Source organism: Mus caroli, unplaced genomic scaffold (assembly GCF_978045245.1).
Source record: "Mus caroli unplaced genomic scaffold, Mus_caroli_1 scaffold_9, whole genome shotgun sequence".
In the NCBI taxonomy this organism is placed as follows: domain Eukaryota; kingdom Metazoa; phylum Chordata; class Mammalia; order Rodentia; family Muridae; genus Mus; species Mus caroli.
Window position 1 is genome coordinate 92,458,721 of NW_028227264.1, and position 26,647 is coordinate 92,485,367.

The following is a 26,647-nucleotide window of genomic DNA, read 5'->3' on the forward strand; positions in this document are numbered from 1 at the left end:
CATGGGTTTGGCTCATTTAAGATTCCCTTGGTGCTTAAGACGTGAAATGGTGTGAGAAGGAAGCTGCAAGACGCCACTTGATGGCCTTTCAGAGTCTTGCATGTTCCAGTTCAAACAAAAGCTTTGCTTCTCCGTCATCCAAAGGCCGCTGGGATTTCACAGGCCATGCAGTTTTTACAGTGATCAGCTTTTTCAATATTAAACAACAAGTTCATTTCTCCATATTGGTCCGTAAGGGAAAAGACGATGGAGCAAAATTTTGCCCAACATCCCTTAGCCTCCACAGGAAATAGACTTTCAGTCAAATGTGGATGAAATCATTTTAAAAAAATGAACATAGTCAATACATTACAAGGGGAAAATACTCAACTTTTATTTAACAGTTCGTATTTGAGTCTGATTTTGCTTTCCTGAGAACAGATCTTGGTATGTAACTCAGGCTAGCTTTGATCTGTCCATCCTCCTGCCTCAGCCTTCAAAGCATTAGGATAGTTCAATTTAAAAAAAAAAAGACACTTTACATTTAATCTTTTCAAAACATTCCTATAGCTAACCTGGTAAATCGTTTGCAATCACGAAGCTATGCGATTGGATTCTCAGAACCCACCTCAGATGGATGCAGTAGTGTATGCCTGCAATTCCATCATGGGTGGCAGTGCCAGGAAGATCTCTGGTGTTTGCTGGCAGCCTTTCTAGCCAGTCAGCAAGCCCCAGAGTCAGTGAGAGACCTTGAAGTAGAGAGCGATTGAGGGAGATACTCAGTGTCAACCTCCGGTCTCCACAAGGATGATCGCATCAGAATAGCTCAGGTTCCTCCCCCTCCTTCCCCTTAAAAACAACAGTTAGATTTATAAGTAGATTTATAACTAGTCGTACCCTACCACCCATCAATGAAACACTTCCCTTTTCTAGTTTAATAGCCTGATTACCTTCTTTACCGCCTTCCTATAAGCAAGCCCCTTTTCTTCTCTCTTGGACTCCTTTCCAGTTTCATGACTTCTAGCCACACTCCCCTCTGATACATACATTTTACATTATTGTTCAGCTCTGAATAGATTAAATTTTGTTAACAGATGTACTTTAGTTCAAGGTATCTGGGTTTCTCATTGTTGTAAGAGGTGAAAGTTTTCCACCATCACTATGAATCTTTTACATGATTATCCTGAGAATTAAAAAAATGTTATTGCCAAACCAAAATTAATCTTATCCTGTGTAAGGAGGTCAGTTCTCAAGAGAAGAGCCCACGGGGCCCCACTAGAAAGCAGAAGGAAGTCCAGGGAGTGAGCAGGAGGACAGGCCATATCCTGTGGGACAGACAGGTGATGTGAGATGCTACAGCCAGCCAACAGCTACACAATTGCACCCTAACAAGACCAATCACCACGGTGGTGAGTGCCATGGATGTCCTATGGATTGCCTCGGACTAAGCAGATACACAGAGAGACGCAGGTATGGATTCACATAGAGTTGCTATACTCTGAATAAAGTCATCAGGTTGCATTTCTGCGTGCATCGTGGTTTGTGATATTGTAAAGAGTCACAGAGGTCCTCAGAAACTAAAGAGCTTATGAGGTCTGTTTCCCTTAAGTACATATAAATCTTCAATTATCTGAAGAAAATCTATTTAAAACACGTGTCACGGCAGCTATGTCCATATCACAGAATCTGGAGGATTATACTTGAGGTCTTATCCTATAAGCAACAAGAAGAAAAAAATGTAGGAAGGAAGGAGCCCTGGGAAGGAATAAATCAGGTCTTCATTCTCTGTGCATTCTATAACCATCCACACAGACGGACTTGAACCCAGGAGTAAATTACCAAGTCATGTAGACAGTCCTTATACCAAGATTCTATTATATCTCTATTCAAAGAATAGAAGAATCTAGAAATGTAATTTTTAAAATCCATACAAAACTAATAATTTATGTAGCTAACAAAAGGGAAGTAACACATTTAGGGAGAAACCACACAAAGCATTAAAAAACATTACAAGCTCTTAAAATGCAGCCTGTCTTCTAAAAGAAAGACAAGAGTTGCAAAGAAACAAAACAAAACTTCCCGAGTGGGTGTATACATTCGATTCTCTTTTCAAATTCACAATAGAATACTTCCTATTATTCAGAAAGCAAGTCGGAACTATTTTCTGAAAGATTAGTCAGGACCTGAGAGAAGGAAAACAAGGCGCTGGAGGGACGTTTTCTATCAGACAAACAAGTTTTACTTTAAAGTCAAAGTCATGGCAATAGTAGATTGTTAGTTCAGAAAATAGACAAAGAGACAAACGGGACAGAGAAGAGATCCCAAAACTAAATCCATGAATAGCCTGTAAATAACAAAGGTGGCAGGGACAACAGAATCCACTATTTGAGAACAGACTATGCAACAGATGGCACCATCTAAACGATTATAATTGAGAGGAGAGATGGCTCATCTAAGAGCCCTGGCTGCTCTTCCAGAGGACCTGAGTTCAGTTCCCAGTACCCATGATGGCAGCTCACGGCTATCTGTAATTTCAGTCCAAGTGTACTCTCTTCTGACCTTCATGGGCACTGCACACATGTGTTACACATACATGCCTGAGGGGTAAACTACTCCTATACATGAAATAAAAATAAGTCTTCTAAAAGAATCCTAGGTCCTCAGAAAACAAAAAGCTCCCAACCTGGTCTCAACTACTGGCTACCACCAATGGCTCTATGGCCAATGCTCTGCAGCAGACCCAATTCACAGCACTCGATAATTGGGGTTGGTTACTGCTCTTCCAATCGTTACTATGCAAGTGCCTTGAGAACCAGGACGCTCTTGAACTTTTACTGTTTGACCATTTCATACACTTACATAATGAATTTTACTAGTTCCATCCTCCCTTCTCCTCTCTCCTTTCCTCCTCTGTCCCACTGGAGTCCCTTTTCTCAACAACTAACCCACGCCTCACCCCAACCCCCACTGCCTAGTTTCATGTCTTCTTTGTGTGTGAGAGCCACTGAGTTTGATTGTTTTGTATATCAGGTTTTCCAGGATACCCTACTACCCAAAGTAGTGCCTAACACATATTCATTAATACCTGTCCAGCTCTGTCATATCAAAAATGGATGGATTCTTGTAGAAAAAGTCTTTTAGAGTTTTCTTTCTCTTCCTTCGTCTTCTTGTTAAATCTGAACTCTTCATGGAAGAGAGAAACGATCTTACAAAGGTAAACTTGGAACATAAACATCTCCCCCACCCTGTGTCCCACACATACTGCAATGCTTACCTTCTGCCCTGGAAGCACACTGCTTTTCCTACATCCTTTAATTATAATTACTATCAAGGGGATGGAGAGGTGGCTCAGCAGTTAAGATCACTTGCTGCTCTTTCAGGGGACCTGGGTTCGATTCCCAGCACTTACAGGTTGACTCACAACTATCTGTAACTCTAGTTCCAGAGGATCTTGGGCCCTTATCTAGCCTCTGTGAGACCAGTTGCTCATTTGGCACACAAGCATATATACAGGGAAAATACCCAAATAAGTAAACATATATAAATAAGTAATTATAAAAAGTAAAAACTGACCTCTGTAGACAAAAACATCTGACTGTGAGAATATCTATGTGATTCTTTTAGAATTTATAATTTATTATGAAATTATAAAATTAGATGTCTGTACTTATTTCTGTTTCATATTTTAACAAATCAAAATATAATCAGTCATCTCTAGATATACAATCTTTTAATCCATCTTATGAATTTAAAGTTCCAAACACAGTTTTAAAAGCTACTTACCTTCCCGATCTCGATCACTATGGCTTTAAACTTACTGGGAGACTTGAGTGCCCTCCTAGAAATGACAGTCTCCTTATATTTTAACCTTTTCACTCCAATAAGAGACTCATTTCTCCTAATCCACACATGAAAAGAAAACATTGATCAAAAAATATGCAAAAAAATAATAATGGCAACAACATGAAATAATAAATCTCTAGTGAACACTGTGGTGGCTGAAACTGCAAAAAGGAAGGGGCTGGGGCAGCCCGCTCCGTGCAGCACTCAGTGGGGATCCCTGGACATCCAGAATAGCTGACATCCTGATAGTACAATGCCATTGACACTGAAACTTGTGAAAAGGGCACACATGAATAAGGAGAAAGGGCTGAAAGTACAGTGTAGGCTGGACAGGATTGGACTGAAGAGAATCTACGGTTACCTACGCAAATTCTGACCACAAATTCTAACCGACTTCAGTCTTTTCTCAGTCCATCCTGCGTAAGCTCCCAAAGGCCACTGCCATTTGCTGAGCGTTCTCCCTCCTCCCCTCCTCTTGGGAGCACTCAGCTTTATTTTTCCAGCATGGCGTCCCACTTTCCAGACACCATAACGTCCCTCTCCATGTCTTGCTATTGAGATTAGTCAGCCAATTTTCCTGAAATGCATACATTTTTCTGGAACATTCTGCTTCAAAATGTTGAACAGGGAACAAAATCTTGAGTGAAATACTAAACTGCAAGCTTAACACAATGACTGACTGAGTCTAGATAGTTGAGTCCTGCGCTAGAATACACTATATGATCAAAATGAATCTTGTTCCTAGTAGAGGTTGCGCTCTCTTTCTGTCTCTGTCCCTCTGTCCCACTGTCCCTCTGTCCCTCTGTCCCTCTGTCCCTCTGTCCCACTGTCCCTCTGTCCCTCTGTCTCTCTGTCTCTCTGCCTCTGTGTGTGTGCGTGTGCATGTGCGTGTGCGTGTGTGTGTGTATGTGTGTTGTATCTACATGTGTGTTTGAAAGAACAGCTATATAGGCATGGTCAGCAGAGGATAACATAAGATACTTTGATCTGATCTTTTATACTTCCTCTTCCTCCCCCATGATAGGATTTCTATCTGAAACTTGGGGATGGCTATTTTGGCTATTCTGGTAGCCAGCAAGCCTCAGAAATTCTCTGTCTACCACCCACAGTTCTAGTGTTGTGTGTGTTCTTGGTCATACAGGGTACTTACATAGATGCTAGAGATGGGACTCAGGCTCACTGGCTTATCCAGCAAGTGTTCTTACCTACTGAGCAATCCCCCAACCCCTCCCTTTGGTTTTGATTCGTTATTGGACAATGTGAATCCTTCCTTCATTGTTTCTCATTTTTAAATACCATTCATGATTCTAGCCCATTTTTCAATTTCTCTGTCGGAAACTGCACCAAAATTATAATAATAAACCAACAAAGTAAATTTAAGGTAATAGAAACTTTTACAAACTGTGGCTGACTATAAAGTAATGTACTGACTTTTCATTTTATATAAAATATGTGTCTTATATAAAAATATGTTGAGTCTAAAAATATGTTAGGTCTTTTTTATATTAGTCAACCCTCACACACAGTCTCTGGGAAATTTAATCATACACTCTGTAAAAATGGGATTTTTTTTTCATTATACTTTCAAGTTTATATAGGAAAGCTATTGATTTTGCATCTAACTTTCCTACGGAATTCAACAGGTTCTGCTAATTATCTTTAGATTAAGTTAAAAGAAACAATTATTTGCGAATGTCTCCACTTTCAGAGGACTTCACTGTGGAATCCATTTACCATTTTTAATTCTCCATGCTGCGGTAATCATAAAATCTCCTGATCTAATTTCTTTCCTTAATATACTGGCAAGAACTTACGAAGCAATGCTAATTGTCAGAAGGTAAAATGAGCTTCCTTGTTTGGGGCTTAATTTAATAGAAAATCGTATGATCTTAATTTTACAGGGATAATCATTGAATTTACCAGATAATTTTTTAGAAAACTCCTAATGGTTCCTGTGGCTCACAGTGACAATTATATTTTCATATTGCCTACTCTCTCTGCACTAAGAATCAAATCTTTATTTGACAACTGGACTTCTGAGCTGGTATTTATTGGTATTTCTGTCTCTGTCTATTGCTCAGGACACCTGACTCATACTTCTTCCTACTTGTTTGCTCTCTGCACTGAGTTGATTAAACAGTCTTATTGATATACGATAAACAGCTGCATACAAAAGGAAAGTATTCATTTCTTTAAAATATGAGAGAATTGCCCTGGACAAAGTTGAGCTATCCAAATGTTTCTGCTGCTTTTCTCAGCTGTAATAGTCTCCCCAGGTACTCAGCACTTTCAACTATGGTTTTAAATTTATTTTCTGTTCCGCTGATTTCAAACCAACTTATAATTGATGCTTTTCTACCTTTAGTTTAATTTTCCTATGTCTTTCTTAAATTTGTTTTTTTATTATTTCTTGACTTTCATAAAAACACATTTAATCTCTTTTTCTCTGCTCTGTAATAGAAGTTTCTAAAGCTAAGGCTCTGTCTACAGCTGCTGCTCTGGCTCCCTCTAACAGGTCAGATTTCTTTTATCGGTGGTCTCCTAGAAGCTTGAAGAGACATTTATTCTCTACAGGATGGAGACATAAATTTATCCTTCCAGTTATGTATATGTGCATCTTTCCTCGTTAGGTCTGTTTTCAAGTGAGTTTTCTTTCAATTGTGCATGTTCATGTGTATGTGTGCATGTATGTATGTGTGTGTGTGTGTGTGTGTGTGTGTGTGCATGCGTGCGTGTGAACACAGAGGCCAGAAGAGGGCATCAGTCACCTGAAGTTAAAGCTACAAGAAAGCTAGAGTGTACAGTTGTACACTGCCCAACATACATGCTGCCAACAAAACCAGTGACCTGTAGAAGAGCAGGAAGTGCTCTTAACAGCCAGGCTGACTCCCCATATCTGTACGTGGCATTTTAAGCCACGAGATCATCATTGGTTCTCTTTGCAAACTTTCATGAAATACCATCACTGGGGTTTATAAATACAACCTGTAAAGTCAACTATATTGGGCATGAAAAGGTGGCATAAATCACCTAACAGGGACTGTGCTTTCTGTAGTGCCAGGACATCTCACAGACTACCAAGGCTAAGTTTTAACTCGAATCCCTGTTTAGCATAACGTGGGATGCTGTGATCAGGAGGCATGCAGATGGAAATCGACCTGGTACAGAATGAAGAACTACACAGGCTGAAGCATGCCACGCATGTCAGCAAACAGACCTGACTCTGCTCCACTCCCAATCCACCCTGACTTAGTGAAGACGTCTGAAAATGTCTCCTTGGCCTCAAAGCTTACGTGTCTGCCACTGCCTCAGCCAGCTGCACCGCTCAGTCTCCAGCCTCAGGTATTTATGATGGCGGTACTCATGTTCATGGCACATTTCACCGTTTCGCTTTCAGACTAACTATCGTTACTATTTTATTATTGTTGTTGTTATTATTATTATTGACTCTGATGGTCCTTGCAACTTGCCCGAACACTACAAACGACTTCTGACTTCCCAAGTCTTGACTGCTTTATAGTTGAGCACGACTTTCTAATCCTGACCAGTTCTCTGGCTGCCATGGCCTATTATACCTAATAGACAGTCTCCTCCAACTTTTGAAAATATTATGCCGATATATTCCAAGCTTTGGCTTTTAGAAACAAGGTATCTATTTTAGAAGGAATGTTTCTGTGTTGGTTGCCTTCGTTTGGGTGGCATTTTAAAACTAAATGTCACGTTATTTGCTGTTAATTTTTTTCAGATGGGACATGGTAGGTTTATACCCCGTGATGACAGACACTTGTCAGTGGTCTGAGGACAAGGTGAATGTATCCGGTGTGAGACATTAAACCAATCATTCCAGCTTAGGAACTAGAGGGACTGTGGAAGCTTATTACTCCTGAGAACATCTCATCCACATACACAAATGGGACCCCCAAGAAATGGCTCTGCTCATTATGACAGAACCAGGAACACATGGTGTGCATGCAAACTAGACTCTAAACCTCCAGCGAGAATGAGCTGACAACCAGGGAGACGATGACTCATACTGACCCAGTGGAAGTGGCCGGCTGTATTTGCTGTTAGTGATGGGAACACACATTGTTCTAGCTGCTTAGTTCAGGTGGAGATAGACTTTTATGGTTAGTCAGTTGCCCACACAGACACAAACCTTCTCTGTCTATCGATGCCCAATTACTTTCATCACACACCTTTTCTGTCTACCTCTGTAAAAGTCCAAGACAGTTGCAGAACTAGACTGACTTGTACCTTTTCAAGAAGTCATAAACAGGGGCAGATATCTCCACCATGAGATGAAACTTCTCATCGTTCATGCATTTGAGCATAATTTGTGTAAAGAATTCCAGGAATCTCGGTCTTTGCTTAAACTTCATGACTATAGAAACGAGAAGGTCATTGTTGGAGAGTTAGTTACAAGTGTCCCCTGTGCTGCAAGGTTCCTAGTGCTAGCTGTCCTTAGTCACAACCACCTTGTCTATTAATCTTTTAGATTCCCTGTCTATTTCTTTCATTTCACTTTTAATTAAAATATAATTACACCATTCTTCCACAGCTCCCTTTCCAATCTCCACCATGCCCCCTCGATCCCCTCTTAAAATCATGGCGACTGTTTTTAAATTATTGTTACACACACATATACACACAAATGATTTTATATAAATACAACCTGGTAAGTTCATGTAGTAATATATGTATGTATGCATATATATATATATATACATAGAGAGAGAGAGAGAGAGAGAGAGAGAGAGGTTGTATTAAAAAATCATGCCCCTTCTTAGAATTAGGAACAAAACACCCATGGAAGGAGTTACAGAGACAAAGTTTGGAGCTGAGACGAAAGGATGGACCATCTAGAGACTGCCATACCCGGGGATCCATCCCATAATCAGCCTCCAAACGCTGACACCATTGCATACACTAGCAAGATTTTGCTGAAAGGACCCAGATATAGCTGTCTCTTGTGAGGCTATGCCAGGGCCTAGCAAACACAGAAGTAGATGCTCACAGTCAGCTATTGGATGGATCACAGAGCCCCCCAATGGAGAAGCTAGAGAAAGTACCCAAGGAGCTGAAGAGGTCGGCAACCCTATAGGTGGAACAACAATATGAACTAACCAGTACCCCCAGAGCTCGTGCCTCTAGCTGCATATGTATCAAAAGATGGCCTAGTCGGCCATCACTGGAAAGAGAGGCCCATTGGTCTTGCAAACTTTATATGCCTCAGTACAGGGGAACACCAGGGCCAAGAAGTGGGAGTGGGTGGGTAGGGGAGTGGGGGGAGGGTATTGGGGACTTTTGGGATAGCATTGGAAATGTAAATGAGGAGACTACCTGTACTGGCTATTTTTGTGTCAACTTGACACAGCTGGAGTTATCACAGAGAAAGGAGTTTCAGTTGAGGAAATGCCTCCATGAGATCCAACTGTAAGGTATTTTCTCAATTAGTGATTAAGGGGGAAAGGCCCCTTGTAGGTGGGATCATCTCTGGGCTGGTAGTCTTGGTTCTATAAGAGAGCAGGCTGAGCAAGCCAGGGGAGGCAAGCCTGTAAAGAACATCCCTCCATGGCCTCTGCATCAGCTCCTGCTTTCTGACCTGCTTGAGTTCCAGTCCTGACTTCCTTTGGTGATGAACAGCAGTATGGAAGTGTAAGCCGAATAAACCCTTTCCTCCCCAACTTGCTTCTTGGTCATGAAGTTTGTGCAGGAATAGAAACCCTGACTAAGACACTACCTAATAAAAAAAAATGAAATAAAAAAAATCATATCCACAGATAAATGTAGTTCTCACCACTTGTCAAAGACGCTTCCTTTGGCAGCAGAGAGAGACCATTACAGAAAGCCACAACTGGTCAAAACACAGAGAACAACTAACCATGGGCCCCTAACCCAAACTGATAACATCTATCTCTGTTAAAACCCCTAGGCCTAGTGTTATTGCAACACTGTATCAGGCTGAACACTGGCAACAACAGCAAACTGAGGTGAAACCTTGTGGGGGGGGGGAGGGGGGGGGCCCCATCCCTAGGCAAGGACTACAGGGTTAAGAGAGAGGGTTACCCTCTTCCAGGGGTGAACCCCCTTATTGGTTACATTTCTTACTTATGGATATTAAAGGAGTCTGTGTTGAGTGAGCTACTGTTTTATTCCAAGGGCCACTGATAATTTTACACTGCATATTTGGTTTATCCTACAAAAACCTCAACAATAAGAAAATACAGCTGAAGCTGCTTGCCACATATAGCTACCAGGAGAAGCGCTCGTCACCTCTTACTCCGTTTTGCTCCACACATCCCTCCAAGCTAAACAAAAATGCTGCCATCCCTCCCTGGCTTCATCTTTAAATGACTGCTCTTTCCAGTGCCCTTCTTTTTGTCAGTTTCATCAATGATACCCGTTTGCTTCTGAGCCTCCAGGAAGGCTCTTTCTTCCCAGGCTTTCAGGCACCTATTGAGCTTTCTCAGTTACCTAGCAGCCAAGAGCTTGCCTTCTTCTCAGTGGGTGGCAATGGCAAGCACCCGAGGGACCTCTGAGCAAACAACAGAAGCCAGCCTGCAGCAGAAGCCACTTCCTGCCAGCCACTCACCTTCCTTCATGGCGCCCTTCACCGTCCAGTTCAAAACTATAGGGTAAAGGAAGATAGGGTCCTCCGATCCGGATAGTTCAGCTGAGTTGACTATGGTAAAAAAAATAATAATAATAACAATAAAAATAAAAATAAAAACAAATACAAATGGTTTAGAAAGTTTTTGGTTTTGTTTTTGTTTTAAATAGGGGAAATACTCAACTAAAAACTAAAGCATGGACCTTAAAATATCAAATATGTCATATTTTGGAGGGGGGGTTAAAAAGTTCAGTTACTTTCCTTCCCCATGAAATTTAAGGGGGAACTAACAGGCTCTGGCTGTGACACTAACCTGCCCTCAGGGACTCACCCTATAAGCCTGCAGCACAGCCACCGGAGCCAGTACGGGTCAAGTTCCACTTTCTTGGTGTTAAGACATGGACTCATTATGTAGCGGCCTCACCTGAAACCTGTGGTCCTCCTGCCTCAGCCTGCGGAGTGCTGTGACTTCTTGTAAGCACCATGCATCCCACCTCCATTCAAGCTCTGACCATGACACTTTTGAACTGTGAAATTTGATGGTTGGGGGTAGGATGCAGTAAGGTGTGGAGGGATGGGGTGGGTTGGGGTGGGCCAGGGTGGGCCATTTTTAAAGTCTCTGCCTCCTGCCTCTGGAGTTCTTGCCTTTGAGGTGAAGATAAGAGCAATTTCCTTATCTGGTTGTTATACAGATTTTGCACAATTATTTAATGTATTTAAAATGGTGTCTCACACATAGGCGACCCCTACACAAAATCATTTTTATTGTTACTGAATTTACTGTGTAGCTAGTAATAGGTTTTATTGCTTAATAAAATTTTGTTGATATTGGGATAAATAATTCATTTTACATTTTAAGAAATCATACTTTTATGCATATAATTAGATAATTAAAGTTTGCCCTAAAGTAGGTTTACCGATTATGAGAACAATATAACATCAGGCTCAAAAAAATCAGCCTGAAACAGACAAGAAGTATGTTGAAAGTGAGAGAGAGCCAACAGCATAGCCAAAACATATTACAAAAGGGGTGAGGTGGAACCAAGTGTTCACTCAGTTCCCAAAAGCCCACCCTCTTGGGGAAATGATGAGTAAGCACTTTTTCTTCTGCAATACTTAGTGTGCTTAAAAACAAACAAACAATTATCAAAAAGTAAATCAAATTCCCAGGTGACCTTGCAAACTGCAAAGTCCAAAAAGCTGATCATTACATGAACACATCAGTCCACCCTAAAGTCACTCTAGGATGATGACCTAAAATTAGGCTTACCGTAACTTCACCACTACATGTAGGTCAAGGTTCAGACTATACAGCCCCGGGCTTCTCCCTTGCATAGTTGCCTTTAGGGCAGCAACTCCCAAGTTGAGGCCACCCACCCTTCTCAAACACGACTACCAATACGTTTGCCTCCCAGTCAGTTCCCACAACATAAATACATGGTCTGCACTCACTGATAAGTGGATATTAGCCCAAAAGCTCAGAATAGCCAAGATCAATTCACAGACCATATGGAACTCAAGAAGAAGGAAGACCAAAGTGTGGATACTTTGGTCCTTCTTAGAAGGGGTAACAAAATATTCACAGGAAGAAATACGGAGACAAAGTGTGGAGCAGAGACTGAAGGAAAGGCCATCCAGACACTGCCCTACCTGGGGATCCATCCCATAAACAGTCACCAAACCCACACACTATTGTGGATGCCAAGAAGTGCTTGCTGACAGGAGCCCAATATAGCTGTCTCCTGAGAGGCTCTGCCAGAGCCTAACAAATACAAAGGCGGATGCGCACAGCCAACCATTGGTCTGAGCATGGGGTCCCCAATGGAGGAGTTAGAGAAAGGACTGAAGGGCTGAAGGAGTTTGCAACCCCATAGGAAGAACAATAATATCAACCAACCAGACCCCCCAGAGCTCCCAGGGACTAAACCACCAACAAAAAGGTACACATGGAGAGACCCATGGCTCCAGCCACATATGTAGCAGAGGATAGCTTTGTCAAGCATCTATGGGAAGAGAGGCCCATGGTCCTGTGAAGGCTTGATGCCCCAGTATAGGGGAATGCCAGGGCAGAGAGGCAGGAGTAGGTGGGTGGGTGGGGGAATACCCTCATAGAAGCAGGGAGAGGGGGGATGGGATAAGGGGCTTAGAGGAGAGGGGGACCAGGAAAGGGAATCTGAAATGTAAATAAAGAAGATACCCAATTTAAATTAAAAAAAGAAAAGATGTGTTCATGGTAATGGTCAGGGTCCAGGGATGCCCAGTGTGGGTGGGGCCATCCCTGGGCTGGAGGTCCTGGGTTCTATAAGGAAGCAGGCTGAGCAAGCTATGGGAAGCAAGCCAGAGAGCAGCACCACTACATGGCCTCTGCCTCAGCTCCTGCCTCCAGGATCCTGCCCTGTTTGAGTGCCTGTCCTGACTTCCTCCTATGATGAACAACATCATAAATAATGACATTTATTATTATAGAATAATAATAAACAAAATGGAAGTATAAGCCAAATAAACCCTTTGTTCCCCAAGTTGTTGTTTGACCATGGGGTTTTATCACAGTGATAGTAACCCTGGCTAAGACAATCTGCAAAGAACTATTTGGACCAAAATAACAACAGTGCCAAGGTTAAAAAAACAAAAACAAAAACAAAAACAAAAACAAAAAATCCTCCTCTAAAGCTGGAAGACACAGGCCCAAGTCCAAGTCACCCAGGCAAGCCTAAGCAAATCCCTTATCATTATGAGGCACACCTGTAAAATGCAATGAGCAAAGTCCTATTAATAAGGTGTTGTTAGGATTAATGGCTTGATGTAGACACAGTGTATAATCCTTAAAGGGTTTAGCAAATACTAATCTCATCTTAATTCCTTCCACAAAATATTTTTTTTCCTTTTAAGAAACATCATGCTAAACATATACAAGGGGGCGGGGGAATTACTTTGCTTTGTCGTTTTGAGTAGATGTGTCTCCAACAAGGCCAGCTGTTCATTTATCTTTTCAGGCAGCAGCAACTGCTGTGGCTTCTTGGTTCTTGAAGTTTTCTTAGAACAAATACCCTAGAAACATTGGTAAACATCAAAATGTATTTTAACACGTTAGGGAAATTGTCATTGTCAAATAACTTGCTTTATGTTCTGTTTCTCTTGTTTGGTAAGCAGGACTGTGATCTGTGCGGTTAGCCAACAGTAATTAGCAATTTATAGTCACTGATAGCGCGTTCTAGCGAAAAATGCTAAGAGTTACTTGGAGAGAACCAAAATGGTCCCATTTCCGGTCCCTCTTTTTTCAGGAATTCCCACACTAAGCTAGCCCCTTCCAGAACTTGTGATAGAGGTGCTAGTGGGGAAGGGGGGGGGTAGATTTTGTGTGTGTGTGTGTGTGTGTGTGTGTGTGTGTGTGTTTCGGAAAAGTACCCTTTGTAGCCCAGGCTGTCCTCAAACCACTAAGTAGCCAAGGATGACTTTGAATTTCTGATCTTCCTCCTCCCACCCGGATTATGGGCATGCCCCCGCCACAGGCGATTTATGCAGAGCTTAGGGGGCTTCAAGCTTGCCAGCAAAGCACTCTACCTACTGTGCTACATCTCCAGCTGCTCCTCTCCTCCTAATGTAGCTGTCACCTCCAAATATCCTCCAAATAAAATCCCAGCCAGCCAGCCCTCAGGAAGGCATTCCTGTATTCCTTTTTCTCTTCTCTTTCCAGAGGGAGCCCCTTTACAGCCCAGCTCTTTTCTCCACTGCTCCGCCTTTCACTAAAACCTAACTAGATCCGTAATTAGCAGATTAAGGACTGGCCTCTGTGTGCTCAGGCTCCCCAGCATGGTTTCTCTGTCTGAGATGGAGAATTGACCTGAACTGTCTCCTGTTATCACAAACAAACCCTTCTAAGCCTCTTTATCCTTAGAAGAGGTCTCTAGCGACTCTGGTGATTTCTGCCTCTGACAAATTAGCAGATCCTACAACCTTAGACAGTGGGAAGTGTCACAAGCTCCTGCTGGACCAGAGGCTCTGAAGAGAACAGTGTGAGACCCACCCATGAAACTGCTAGGGCACAGTGCCTTGAGTCAAGGTCCAGATGACCCAAGGGGCTAGCAGACAGACTGAGCAATTAGTTTTAAAACAACAAACTCAGATTGTCTCCAGCTTAGTCAAAATTTCTCTAGGCAAAGCAAACCCCACATCCTAGTCCCCCAAAAGATGCTACAGCTAAAAGTGTCCTCTAGCCAGGACGATTTGGAAACCTACCAAGCCAACAAATCGTTTTGCTTCTCTATCTCAGCAAGGAAGCATGGGGGTAATCTAACTCAGGGTGAGCGGTAAGAGGCCAAAAGCCCTTCCTGGTGTGACCCAGTAACATCTCAAAACCTCACCTACAAACACGTTTAGCCCACAGCATTCCAACAAAAAGCAATAAAACCTAAGTCCCTCTAAGGCTCCTGCATAGGAAGCACATATCAAAAATTACTCTCAAAATTAGCAGCAGTTTGGTGTCACTAACTTAGCTACACGCTCAGCAAGTTACTTAGAACAAAGCAACTTTGACTCAATGCTTCCTAAAAACCCCTCTTCCAGGGTCCAACTAAATATAGAAAGGTCTAGCACCATCTACCTTGCATTTAGCGCTGGAAGCATGAACTATTCAACCTGCTAGCTCCTGACCATATCTTCTCAAATGTTAAAGGAGTTCTTAAAGAAAGCGCTTTCCTTAATGTAAAGGTGACAAATTGATGGGCTTCTAATGTGTTCATTTAATGATAGTAAATGAAATAACTAAACATATAAAAGAGAGAAACAAAGCAAATTACCTCCTCGGCAGTTTCCTCTTGCTCAATACCAAAAAGGGACCTGCACCCTGATGTGATATCCAACATCTTTTTCCCATAATTTATAAGCATTATTGCCAGGTCATACTCCTTCCAGGAACGTAGAATCTGATTAAAAATAAGTATTAATTACCTCTGTTGGATGCCTCCCTGTTTCCAAAGGCGATGCATAAGTTTTCATTAATTCAAATTCCTCTAAGTCTTGTGAGCCTAACAATCCCTCACCATTGTTAAGAAAACCGGAAGCCTACCTCCAGATTATATAGCTCTAGAATTGAAAGTGTGTGACTCTTTTATTCTTTAAATAAAGACCTGATAACAGCTCCTTATCAATAATGCATTTCTTATATCTCTGGGCTATATAGCTTTATGCTTTGTGGTACAGCACTCCACTATTGAGAAATTTCTACTTTTAAAAGCCATATTAAAATGATTGTTTCTTAAGGTCATAGACCTACACCTTTTATTTTGAATGTTTGGTCGCTTGCTTGTGTTTTGCTTTGTTTTATTTTGTTTGCTCTGTTTTTAGACAAGGTCTCATGTAGCCCAGGCTGGCATCAAGTTCACTGTGTGGTTCAGGATAGCCCATAACGCCTGATATCTCTGTCTTTACCTACAAAGTGCTGAGATTACCATAGATTATCGGCATGTACTACCAGGCCCACCGTATCTCAGGTTGCTTTCTGTGGGAAATGGCACAATTCCTGACCATATGATGACTTGAATGCCGAGGGTTGGGCAGAGTCTCTGAAAAGCTGAGAGGAAGTATCTTAGTTAGGGTTTTACAGCTGTGAACAGACACCATGACCAAGGCAACTCTTAGAAGGACAACATATAATTGGGGCTGGCTTACAGGTTCAGAAGTCCATCCTTCTCATTCATACTGCCCAGCTGTTACTCTTTGACCTTCCCAGTCTGGCCTTTGTCCACTTTTCACCTGTAATCTTCCAACACCACGTTCTTCCTTTTTTTTTCAATTTTTTATTAGATATTTTCTTCATTTACATTTCAAATGCTATCCCGTTAGTCCCCTATACCCTCTCCCCGCCCTGCTCCCCTACCCACCCATTCCCACTTCTTGGCCCTGGCATTCCCCTGTACTGGGGCATATAAAGTTTGCAAGAAGACCAAGGGGCCTATCTTCCCAAAGATGGCCAACTAGGCCATCTTCTGCTACATATGTAGCTAGAGACATGAGCTCTGGGGGTACTGGTTAGTTCATATTGTTGTTCCACCTATAGGATTGCAGACCCCTTCAGCTCCTTGGGTACTTTCCCTAGCTCCTCCATTGTGGGCCCTGTGTTCCATCCAATAGATGACTGTGAGCATCCACTTCTGTATTTGCCAGGCACTAGCTAGCCTCACAAGAGACAGCTATATCAGGGTCCTTTCAGCAAAATCTTGCTGGCATATGCAATAGTGTCTGCATTTGGTGGCTGATTATGGGATGGATCCCCAGGTGGGGTAGTCTCTGGATGGTCCATCCTTTTGTCTTAGCTCCAAACTTTGTCTCTGCAACTCCTTCCATGGGTATTTCCCTATTCTAAGGAGGAATGAAGTATCCACATGTTGATCTTCCTTCTTGATTTTCATGTGTTTTGCAATTGTAACTTGGGTATTCTAAGTTCCTGGGCTAATATCCACTTATCAGTGAGTGCATATCTAGTGATTTCTTTTGTGATTGGGTTACCTCACTAAGGATGATATCCTCCAGATACATCCATTTGCCCAAGGATTTCACAAATTCATTGTTTTTAATAGCTGAGTATAAATGTACCACATTTTCTGTATCCATTCCTCTGTTGAGGAACATCTGGGTTCTTTCCAGCATCTGGCTATTATAAATAAGGCTGCTATGAACATAGTGGAGCATGTGTCCTTATTACAAGTTGGAACATCTTCTGGGTATATGCCCAGGAGAGGTATTGCTGGATCCTCTGGTAGTACTATGTCCAATTTTCTGAGGAACCCCCAGACTGACTTCCAGAGTGGTTGTACAAGCTTGCAATCCCACCAGCAATGAAGGAGTGTTCCTCTTTTTCCACATCCTCGCCAGCATCTGCTGTCACCTGAATTTTTGATCTTAGCCATTCTGACTGGTGTGAGGTGGAATCTCAGGCCAACACCACGTTCTTACTGAGCCGAGCATAATCCTGACACCTCCACGTTCCGGAACCAGCACCTATCTTGTGTTTCTCGGTGGCTGGGTATATTTCCTAGTGTACCTGCCTTCCCTTATTTCCACAGCTTTGTTCTACCTTATCATTACAATCCTGGTTCTCGCATCAGCCCCGAGAGAAGATTTCATGGCCAGTAATCTGATTTGCATACTGCCCACCATAGTGACTCAGGGAAGGAACACATGCATAGCAAACCCCTAGGGACCGCTAAGTCTAAATATGTTTGCATGAATCTGGCATGTGTGGACACACTTTGTGAAGATGGTTCTTCTTTTGGATACATAATCACTGCTACTTCACACATGGAGAAGGACCGCCTGACGAGACTTAGAAATAGTAAGTGGCTAGTGAGACCTGCTGAGACCCAGTCAGTACTAAGAAGCAGACATGATCCTGCAGACATAAGACAATGTATTCTAAAGAAACAATGCATTGTGAGGAGAAGGGTGTCGCTTGAATGCCTCGTACAACAGTTATATCTCATGACAAGATGTACGTGAGACGCTTGGTCATGAACCGTCCCTACTGGACACGTGTAGCTACCAACCCTGACCAAAGAATCTTCACTCTACCATAAATGAACACCATCACTGAAAAACCACAGCCAGACACAATGCAGGGAGCAACAGACCGGAAGGAATCCAGCCGTGATAGAGGCATCTATACCACAGCTCCTGCATCTGTGTCTCAGGGAACATTGAGGAGGAGGGAGCAGAAAGACTAAGAGCCAGGGTGCCGGGAAGTCCACTGTGAAACCGTCTCTGCTAGAAATGGCTGCACAAACAAGAACAGAACAATGGTAATATCAATAGACATGCTAACATGGAAAGGACCCCACCCCCAGGCAAAGAACTACAGACAGCTAAGCTAATAAGTGCTGAGGGAGAGTTTGCCTCTCCTAGGGCATGAGCCCCCTTCTTGGTTGTCCAATACAAAGCGGTCAGCCCTAAAACCAAACACATACGACAGACATACAGTGAAAATTGGCTCAGCCAGATGGTTGCATTTATACGTTTGGGCAAGCACATACAGACATATAGATATGGTAATAATCAAAGAGGCTACCACCAGTTGGAGAGTTGGAGGGGCATAGAAGTTGGAGGAAAGGGACTTTGGGAGAGGTGGAAGGAGGAGGGACAGGAGGAGAGTGAGGTAATTATGTTGTAATTTAGAATGTATGGGCATGTATATGAACAGGGCCAAGCACTGCCATCTGCAAACAGATCCAGGCTGACGTGTGCTCTGCACTCTACCCAAGCTGCCCGCCCTGTGCTTTCATTTGGCTTAGACAGAGATGCGCAACCTCTTGTCTAAATATATTAGAAGGAAACAATAAATAAGAATTGTTTTTTCTGACGACGAGAAAAACAGAGGGCTGATTCTATTCAACATGCCAAATAATGGACAGAAACGCTTCTGTATGACAAATGTTTACCACTGACAACTTTAAAATGATGAAAAAAGAAAAAAAAATATGTGAGATGACAAATCTCAGGGGTGGCACCTCATTTGGAACGGCAGTAACTTGGGGGAAGGGAGGAATTCTGTTGCTTAAATTAAAAAGTCTGAGCTCTCTGAAGAAAATTGGGTTTTGTTTTTGTTTTTTCAGAAGGGAAACAGTGTTGCTTGACTGAATTTCACATGTGCTAAGGGAAAATCTACAACTGCTTGTATCACATGATATAAGCACATGAACACCTAAAGTCTGGGATTCAGAGATAGCCCGTGATTTGGGAACTCTAGGCGAGAGAAAAGGAAATTTCTAGAATGGCAATTGCCCAATATACCAGCTGGGGAAAAACACAGCTCAAGTGTCAAGTCCTGATGCATAGTCTTTTTCAGGTTCAGAATGTCTTCAGGGTCACTTCTGGTATGACACAATTTAATCATCCAACTCTTCAAGTAAGTGAAGAAAAGGTAGAAATATCACTGGCAAGCCAGAAAGTGCCCAGAGCAAGCTCAAAGCCATTTGCATATGCCAAGGAATAAGATGGAGGCCAGGGCTGAAGAATGTAGACTGCCCCAGGGGCCTGACTACTAATGGAACCAGAATCCTTCCCCATCTTCCACAGCTGTTGTCTCTGGAACCCACTCCTATTTACCCTTCCTCACCGTGAGCAGGCAATCTGCAGGGACCTCCTTCCACATCTTCATCCTCCCCCGCCCCCCCCCCCAGACTCCCTGCACATTAAATTAAAATGCTTTAGATAACCGGATAATCAGGGTTTATTGTGTTTGGCCTTAACAGAAGCCTTGCTATTAGAAAGTCACCTGATACCTTGAAATATAATTTCTTCGTTGGGGTGGAACCTTGCAGTGGTCCCTTTAAGGAAGGTGTCTGGCTGTGCTCAGTGTTCTGAAGAAGCGCACAAACTGCCCCTTCCCCTCCCTGAAAGGCCAAGCAGGTGAACATTCTCCAAAGACAATAGTGAGGGTTTGGAGAGAGAGTTCAATGGTTAAAAGCAATGGTTCTTGCAGAGGACCAGCTTCAGTTCCAGCATCCAAATGGCGGCTCACAACCATCTGTAACTCCAGCTCTGGGGAATTCAGCATCTTCTGACTTCCAAGGACATCCGGTGTGACGCACACGCACACAATGCCATACATGCAGGAAAAACACCCATACACATAAAATAGGATTTAGACATCTAAAATACTAATATAATAATAATAATAATAAATAGAAAGGCAGCAGGGCACTCTAGGCCCAGCACAACACTAATGAATCAGGCAGCATAAATAGCAACTCGGATCTTTGACCACGCTATCTGAAGGCAGGTGTTGCCAGTGTTTACAGCAGGTGACGGTGACAGAAGAATACTGCAGGAAGTCTGAGAAGGTGTGGGGGGTGTGGAGGGGGAGAATGACAGACAGGTGGAATCTGGCTTGACTTCAGATGTATAGTCACCTACACCAGGGTCCCCCACTCTGAAAGCCATAAAAGAACAGAGTCTCCGTGGTCAATCAAATTACTACCCTTGTAACACACTCCTCTGTCCTGGAGATGTCAGCTGAACCCTCTAATCTATTCCACTGATCAATTTGCCCGCAAGGTTATTAATACCATTTTTACTAAGGTGGCTTTGTGGTGAATTTTCATAGCTATTGAGAATGTTTAAATGATCCTAGAGAAAACCCATGGTAATTGCAATTAAAATTGCATTAAATTTGAGTGTTATTTTAGGAAAGACTTATATTTCTGTTACAGCCTATCTTCCTTTGTGTACAGGAACTTGGTGTGGTGTGCCATATGCTCAGATTTTAATGTGTATCCTTGGCAAGATTTCAGTTCTTTTATGCAGGTTCACTGACACTTCGCAGAGTTTTAAATAGTACAGTCTGCTCCCTTTATTCCTAATGCTTCCTGACATAAACTAAAGCTATCACTCATATCTGCTTAATATATATACCCATTTGATATAGTAGTCTTCCTATAATGCTAATTGTTCCTTACAAGATCTTTGAGTCCCCGACAATTACAAATAAGCTACATTTTTTTCCTTTCTATTATTCTAAAGGCATTTCAAATCCATGTCTAGCGCACAAGAGGGAACCCCTGAAAATAATGACTCCCTGTTAGAAGTCCTTCCTGGCCTGGTTTTTAAGGAAATGACTGCAGAAGTTTGCCATTTAGTATGATATTTGCTTTAAAATTTAGGTAAATGCCCTTATCATTATCCAGTAGCTCCCTCTCATTCCGAACTCACCAGCAATTTTCTTAGGAAAGGTTGCTTAAGTGTTATCAAATGTCTTTGTGGCATTTTCCACACAATCTTATTTTTCTTCAATTTGCTGTTATAAAAAAAAGTTCAGACTTTACTTTCATTTCAGACTTTCCCTTTTGGTGGTGCTGAGAATCGCCAAGAGGGAAGCCGTGGTCTTTCACGCCTGGCATGGAGCCTGTCCTCAGACTGGGATGTAACGGTTCTGAAGCCTTCCAACTGCAGGGGGAGGTCAACCCAGACGGCCACAGGATCTGGCTAATGTTTGTGGAGTGCTGTCCCTGGGTGAGGATCACCATCTCGCTCCGTTACTTTTGCCCATCACCACTGTCCTCTTGAAGGTGTATCTCTTGGAGGGCTGTCTGTGTTAGACTTGAAGGTGTATCTCTTGGAGTGCTGTCTGTGTGAGAACCTGCATTCCAAGCCCTCCTGGAAGCCGGTCTCCTAAGACCATCCACTTGGTAACGTGGTTAAGACTTAGTTCAATACTTCATCTTTAAAAAGGGACACTCTCACTCTTCCTCGCTTCTTACTTTGGTTTAATTAGTCCCCTCCCTGCCCAGCCAGGCCCAGCCTGGCACAACCTGGCACAACCTCTGTTTCTTCTTCTTGAATTCATTCTTTCTCTCCCCCTCCCTCTTCCCCTCCCTCCCTCCTACTTCATTCTTTTTCCACTCTGTACACTTAGAAGCCCCATTATGCTATAAAGTTCTGCTCACAGTGACACATTCCCAAGTTATCTTTGTGTGTGTGTGTGTGTGTGTGTGTGTGTGTGTGTGTGTGTGTATGTGTGTGTGTGTGTGTGTGTGTGTCCTGTCAGAGAAAACAGCAGCATTAAGCTACACACACTTCCTGCCACAAACATAATTTTGCACAACCATGGTGTGAGAATGTACCCGTTAACACTCCCTCACCCCATCCTCAGCTACAATGGAAGCTTTAGTTCTGGGTTACTACTAAGTTTGTCTTTCAAGGACAACTCTTGTCTTTCAAGACACCCTGCTTAGCATCTGTATTACAAAGTCCAATTCATTCCCTCGTCCTCTGTTTACTTTTAATACCGCATATATTGAGAGATTCCTATTATTCCTCTCTTTTGTCTCCCCCTATCTCAGGACTTCGGCTTGGAATCAATTGTCATTTGATAAAGTGTTTCCTCAAGTGTTTTCCCCAGATAAGTGCACGGGCACAATGCTCTGCAAACACTTGTACTTTGAAAGTGTCTATTTTTGCTCGAACCAATGAATGGTATCTTTCTCGGTTATTAGTTCTGGGACCTCGAGCTTTATCCTTCAAACAGCATTTTAGTATTCTACCTTCTAGTGTTGCTATGTTGGGAGCCAGTTGAGTCCCCTTGTATTGCAAGGAGCCTGTTCTTCAGTACTGGAGACTTTACAGCTTGTTCTCAACCATCAACTTCAAACAGGTCACCATCACCTCTTTACATGAGTGTCCCTACCTTAATCCTGCCTGGGACTCAGGGAGCCTTTTACTGCTCCATCTGTTTCTTTCTCAAGCCCAGACTTCTGGTGTTTTCATGTGATGACTGCTGGGTTTGCCTTCTGAATGTATTTACCATTTCTGAGCAGTTCTACACTGAGGTATTTTTAGATTTGACTCACAATCTGTTGCAATGATCTTTATCACATCTGTTTGTTACAGAGGCTTGGTGTCTTGTATCATTTATTTTGGTTGGTTGGTTGGTTGGTTGGTTGGTTGGTTGGTTGCATACCATCTGACTGTTTGTTCTTTCTTTCAAGTTTTCTTTGCCTCCTTGGTCCCAACTCATCTCTGGTCTTTCCCAACATAGTAAAGAGTCAATGATATAAATATTCATAGGTTCAGCTTAATCTTCCTCCCTTTCTACTTTAAAAAAATAAATATATATATTCTACTTTCCCATCCTGCCTACTCTGCTGTAAGATAAAACTGACCGTGGGCTTCCATGCCTGCAAATTGTTCCAGGCTTTCCCATCTATGGCAAGCCTACCCACAAAATCTCTCCCATAACTCATTGGGTTTTTTCGTTTGTTTTGTTTTTTGCTTGTGCCATTTAAAGCTTCACAGAATTTCTTGTGTGTGTGTGTGTCTGTGTCTGTGTCTCTGCGTGTGTCTGTGTACGTGTGTTCTGTCTTCCCCCACTAAAGCATAAGCTCATCAGACAGAACTGGGTTGTTACTTTATTACTTATTTCTTTGCTGAATTGTAATTGCTATAGATTAAGTTTGTCTTAAAACTCAACAACCTAACCCCGTACCAACCAAAATTACACATATTTTTACCTGTGTGGACTCAGCGGGCACTTGAGTCTGGACCTCTCGCTTAATGACTATCAAGTGAGGCCTTCCCCAGGCTTCCCACACTCCTGTGTGTGTCACCATTTACTATTCATTACTGGAGCTGGAGAGCTGAGCTCCTCCATGTGGCTCTATCTTTGGGCATATACCAAACACTCCTAACAGAAAATAACTAAGTAATCAGTGATTATAATTACTAATTACACCAGTCTTGTACCCTGAGAGTATACCTAGCCTCTCCTTCCTTTCATGGTTGCCCTTATTTTTTTACATTCTGATATCATAAAAGCATTATACCCCTCATTCACTGGGTCAACTGGCTGGTTTTGTGTGTCAACTTCACACAAGCTAGAGTCATCAAAGAGAAAGGAGTCTCCGTTGATGAAATGCCTCCATGAGATCCAGCTGTAAGGCATTTTCTCAATTAGTGATCAAGGTGGGAGGACCTAGCCCATCCATGGTGGATGGTGCCATCCGTGGACTGGTGTCCTGGGTTCTATAAGAAAGCAAGTTGAGCAAACTGTGGTGAGCAAGCCGGTGAGCAGCACCCCTCCATGGCCTCTGCATCAGCTCCTGCCTCCACATTCCTGCCTTGCTTGAGTTCCTCGTCTGACTTCCTTTGATGATGAACAGCAATGTTGAAGTGTACGCTGAATAAACCCTTTCCTCCCCAACTTGCTTTGTTGGTCATGGTGTTTTGTCATATCAAATAAAGCCCTGACTAAGACACTGATTAACCCTTTAACTGTAATGCCACCACTATGCCTGGGTTTTGGTTGGGGGGGGTGTTTTTGTTTTGTTTTGACAAGGTCTCATTATGTAGCTCTGGTTGCCTTGGAACTCACTCTGTAAGACTGGGCTGACCTACTCACAGAGATCTACCCTCCTCTGCCACCCAATTACCATCACTCAAGGTGTGGTCACCCCCACCGGCACCCCTCTCATTCCCCATCCTCTCCCACCCCCCAAACCCCCACCCCCGCTGTTGTTTGTCTCTGTAGAGCTAAGTTCCATAGCTTTAACCCACACCCTAGCCTTGCTAGTAGAGGCCTGCCTGTAGGCTCCATTCACCATGATTACAGCCTGACCAGCTAATGTGGTAACACACAGCATACTACGTCACTCATCTCTTAGGGGTTTTTTGTGTTCTGTGAGACTGTAGATAATGCCAGATGATATCTGGATGCCATTTCAGTGACATCAAGACTGAGTTTGTGGGGTGCCACAGTTTTATCAAAAGGCTCAAGAACAGTCACCATCCCTCCACACTGTGGGGGTGCTGATGTTTCATAAGAATTACTTTTAATTACAAGTTAGTGCAGATGACCTCTGAGACCAGAAGAGGGCACTGGATCCTGGTGGTGACTTTCTCACTCAGGACCAATCCTAAATTATAATGATACTAGACAAATGATGAGATAAATAAATACCTTTGTCATGTAGAAGATGCAGCAAGCAATCATGTGCTGTATACTTTCAAAGCTGGAAATATTTTTCTTTGAGTGAATAATACTTGGTATTCCTTGCAAAACCACAATACATTTTATCAAGATCTAAAAATAAAAACCAGAAGCACAATGATTTTTATGTCCAAATATCATCTTATTTAGTATATGAAGTAGTATGTGAATCATATCAGTCTTAAGCTAGCCTTAAGCTATGAAGGCAACATGGCTTCAGCTACAAGGCTGCAGTCAATAATTATTGATAACATATTCGTCAGGTATGAAGGAATATACATAGATAAAATGGACATATTCAATCTTGAGATGATCATCGTCTTTATAAACTTGGAAACTGGTGAAGAATACAAAATAAATATGCAGATAACTGAAAAGCAATGCTTATTTTTCTCAAGCACTGTAAAAGACAGAGAAGCTAAATGCCTCATGGACCCAAAACACTATAGGTCTCATCTATGCTTATGGGGACCTTGGCAAAGGACAGAGAAGATCAGGCTGCTGTGACTTAGTATGGATGGGTAAAGGCACTTGAAATGATAGTCCCTCTAAGATTAAAGCTGAGTGTTCATGCCACTGAATAGCAATTAATACTGGGGTTTCCTTCCTTGCCTGGCTTCACAGAGTGAGTTCCTGGGTTTGATCTGGAACCAGACTGTTGGGCTGGGTCTCAGTCCTGCTGCACAGGCTGGAGCAATGCTGTTGTCAAAGCAGCAGAGCTGAGATCAAGGTGAGCCCTTCAACACCCTGACGATCCCCAAGAACAATACATGTATGTTTGTTCTTCCGAGCTGCTTCAAGCCACCGTTCTGGTGATATTTTATTATCCTGATACATTGGTGAGGATGGTCAATGCTTGCTTAGTTCCTCCCTTCTGTGTTAACTTGTCCTCTGTCCTCATTGCATGCCACATCCCCACATCATGCTAACTACCCTAGTCATTTCTCAAAGTTCATATATATGTGTATGTGTGTGTGTGTGTGTGTGTGTGTGTGTGTGCGCACAAACACATAGAGGTACCCAGGGAGGAAGTTGCTACCATTTCACAAAATAGCATTTACATATACTTGTCTGAACTTTTATCTTTTTCCTTCAACAGTCCCTCACAGAAAGTACTTCCAAATCCACAGGTACAGCCCTAGTTTGTGTTGTTAATGGCTACATATTACCATCTGGCCTGGACCAAGCATAACCATTATTCTTATATTGAATAGCTCATGGCTAATGTTTTAGGTCTAGCATGGCTACTGTTTCTCTTCACTGACCTTGTCCCCTCCAAACAGTACAGGAAACACCCCCATACATGCTAAGGTGCCTAACACCAGCAGCAGCTAAAGCCCTGCCTTGAGAAGGTCCACGAAGCAACTGCCTTGAGACCACAGTGCACATCCCAAGGCAATGGCCATTACGGCTATCTGTGATACCAAATGCCCTAGAGGGAAAACACAGGGACCTGGGATACAAAGCGTAGTGGGAACCCCATCATTCATCCAAGTAGTTCTTTTATTCTGTGTCACACTTACAGTATGGTGCCTCTGTCAAATAAATGTATCTTTTTTATTTTTATTAAACTTGTATTCTATTAAATAAAGTACCAGTAGAAGAATTACTGTATCAGATATATTTGGTTTTAATTTTGCTTGGAGCTAGATTTAATTTAATTAAAATTAAAGTGGCTTTATCAAAACCCAGGAGCTTCTAACATTTCACATTTCACTGCCTCTGTGTCAAAATGCCATTGC

General features: G+C 42.5%; 1 protein-coding gene across 1 annotated transcript in view; it reads right to left on the bottom strand.

Moving 5' to 3' along the window:
* Positions 1-26,647, bottom strand: part of Cfap54 (cilia and flagella associated protein 54) — a 284,591-nt gene that overhangs the window by 176,132 nt on the left and 81,812 nt on the right. Inside the window, exons 26-32 of the mRNA XM_021174289.3 lie at positions 24,876-24,998; positions 15,229-15,354; positions 13,363-13,480; positions 10,415-10,504; positions 8,077-8,203; positions 3,763-3,877; positions 3,065-3,162 (exon numbers count right to left, since the gene is read on the bottom strand). Coding sequence (XP_021029948.1) covers positions 3,065-3,162; positions 3,763-3,877; positions 8,077-8,203; positions 10,415-10,504; positions 13,363-13,480; positions 15,229-15,354; positions 24,876-24,998 — 797 coding nt within the window. The remainder of the gene's footprint in view (positions 1-3,064; positions 3,163-3,762; positions 3,878-8,076; positions 8,204-10,414; positions 10,505-13,362; positions 13,481-15,228; positions 15,355-24,875; positions 24,999-26,647) is intronic.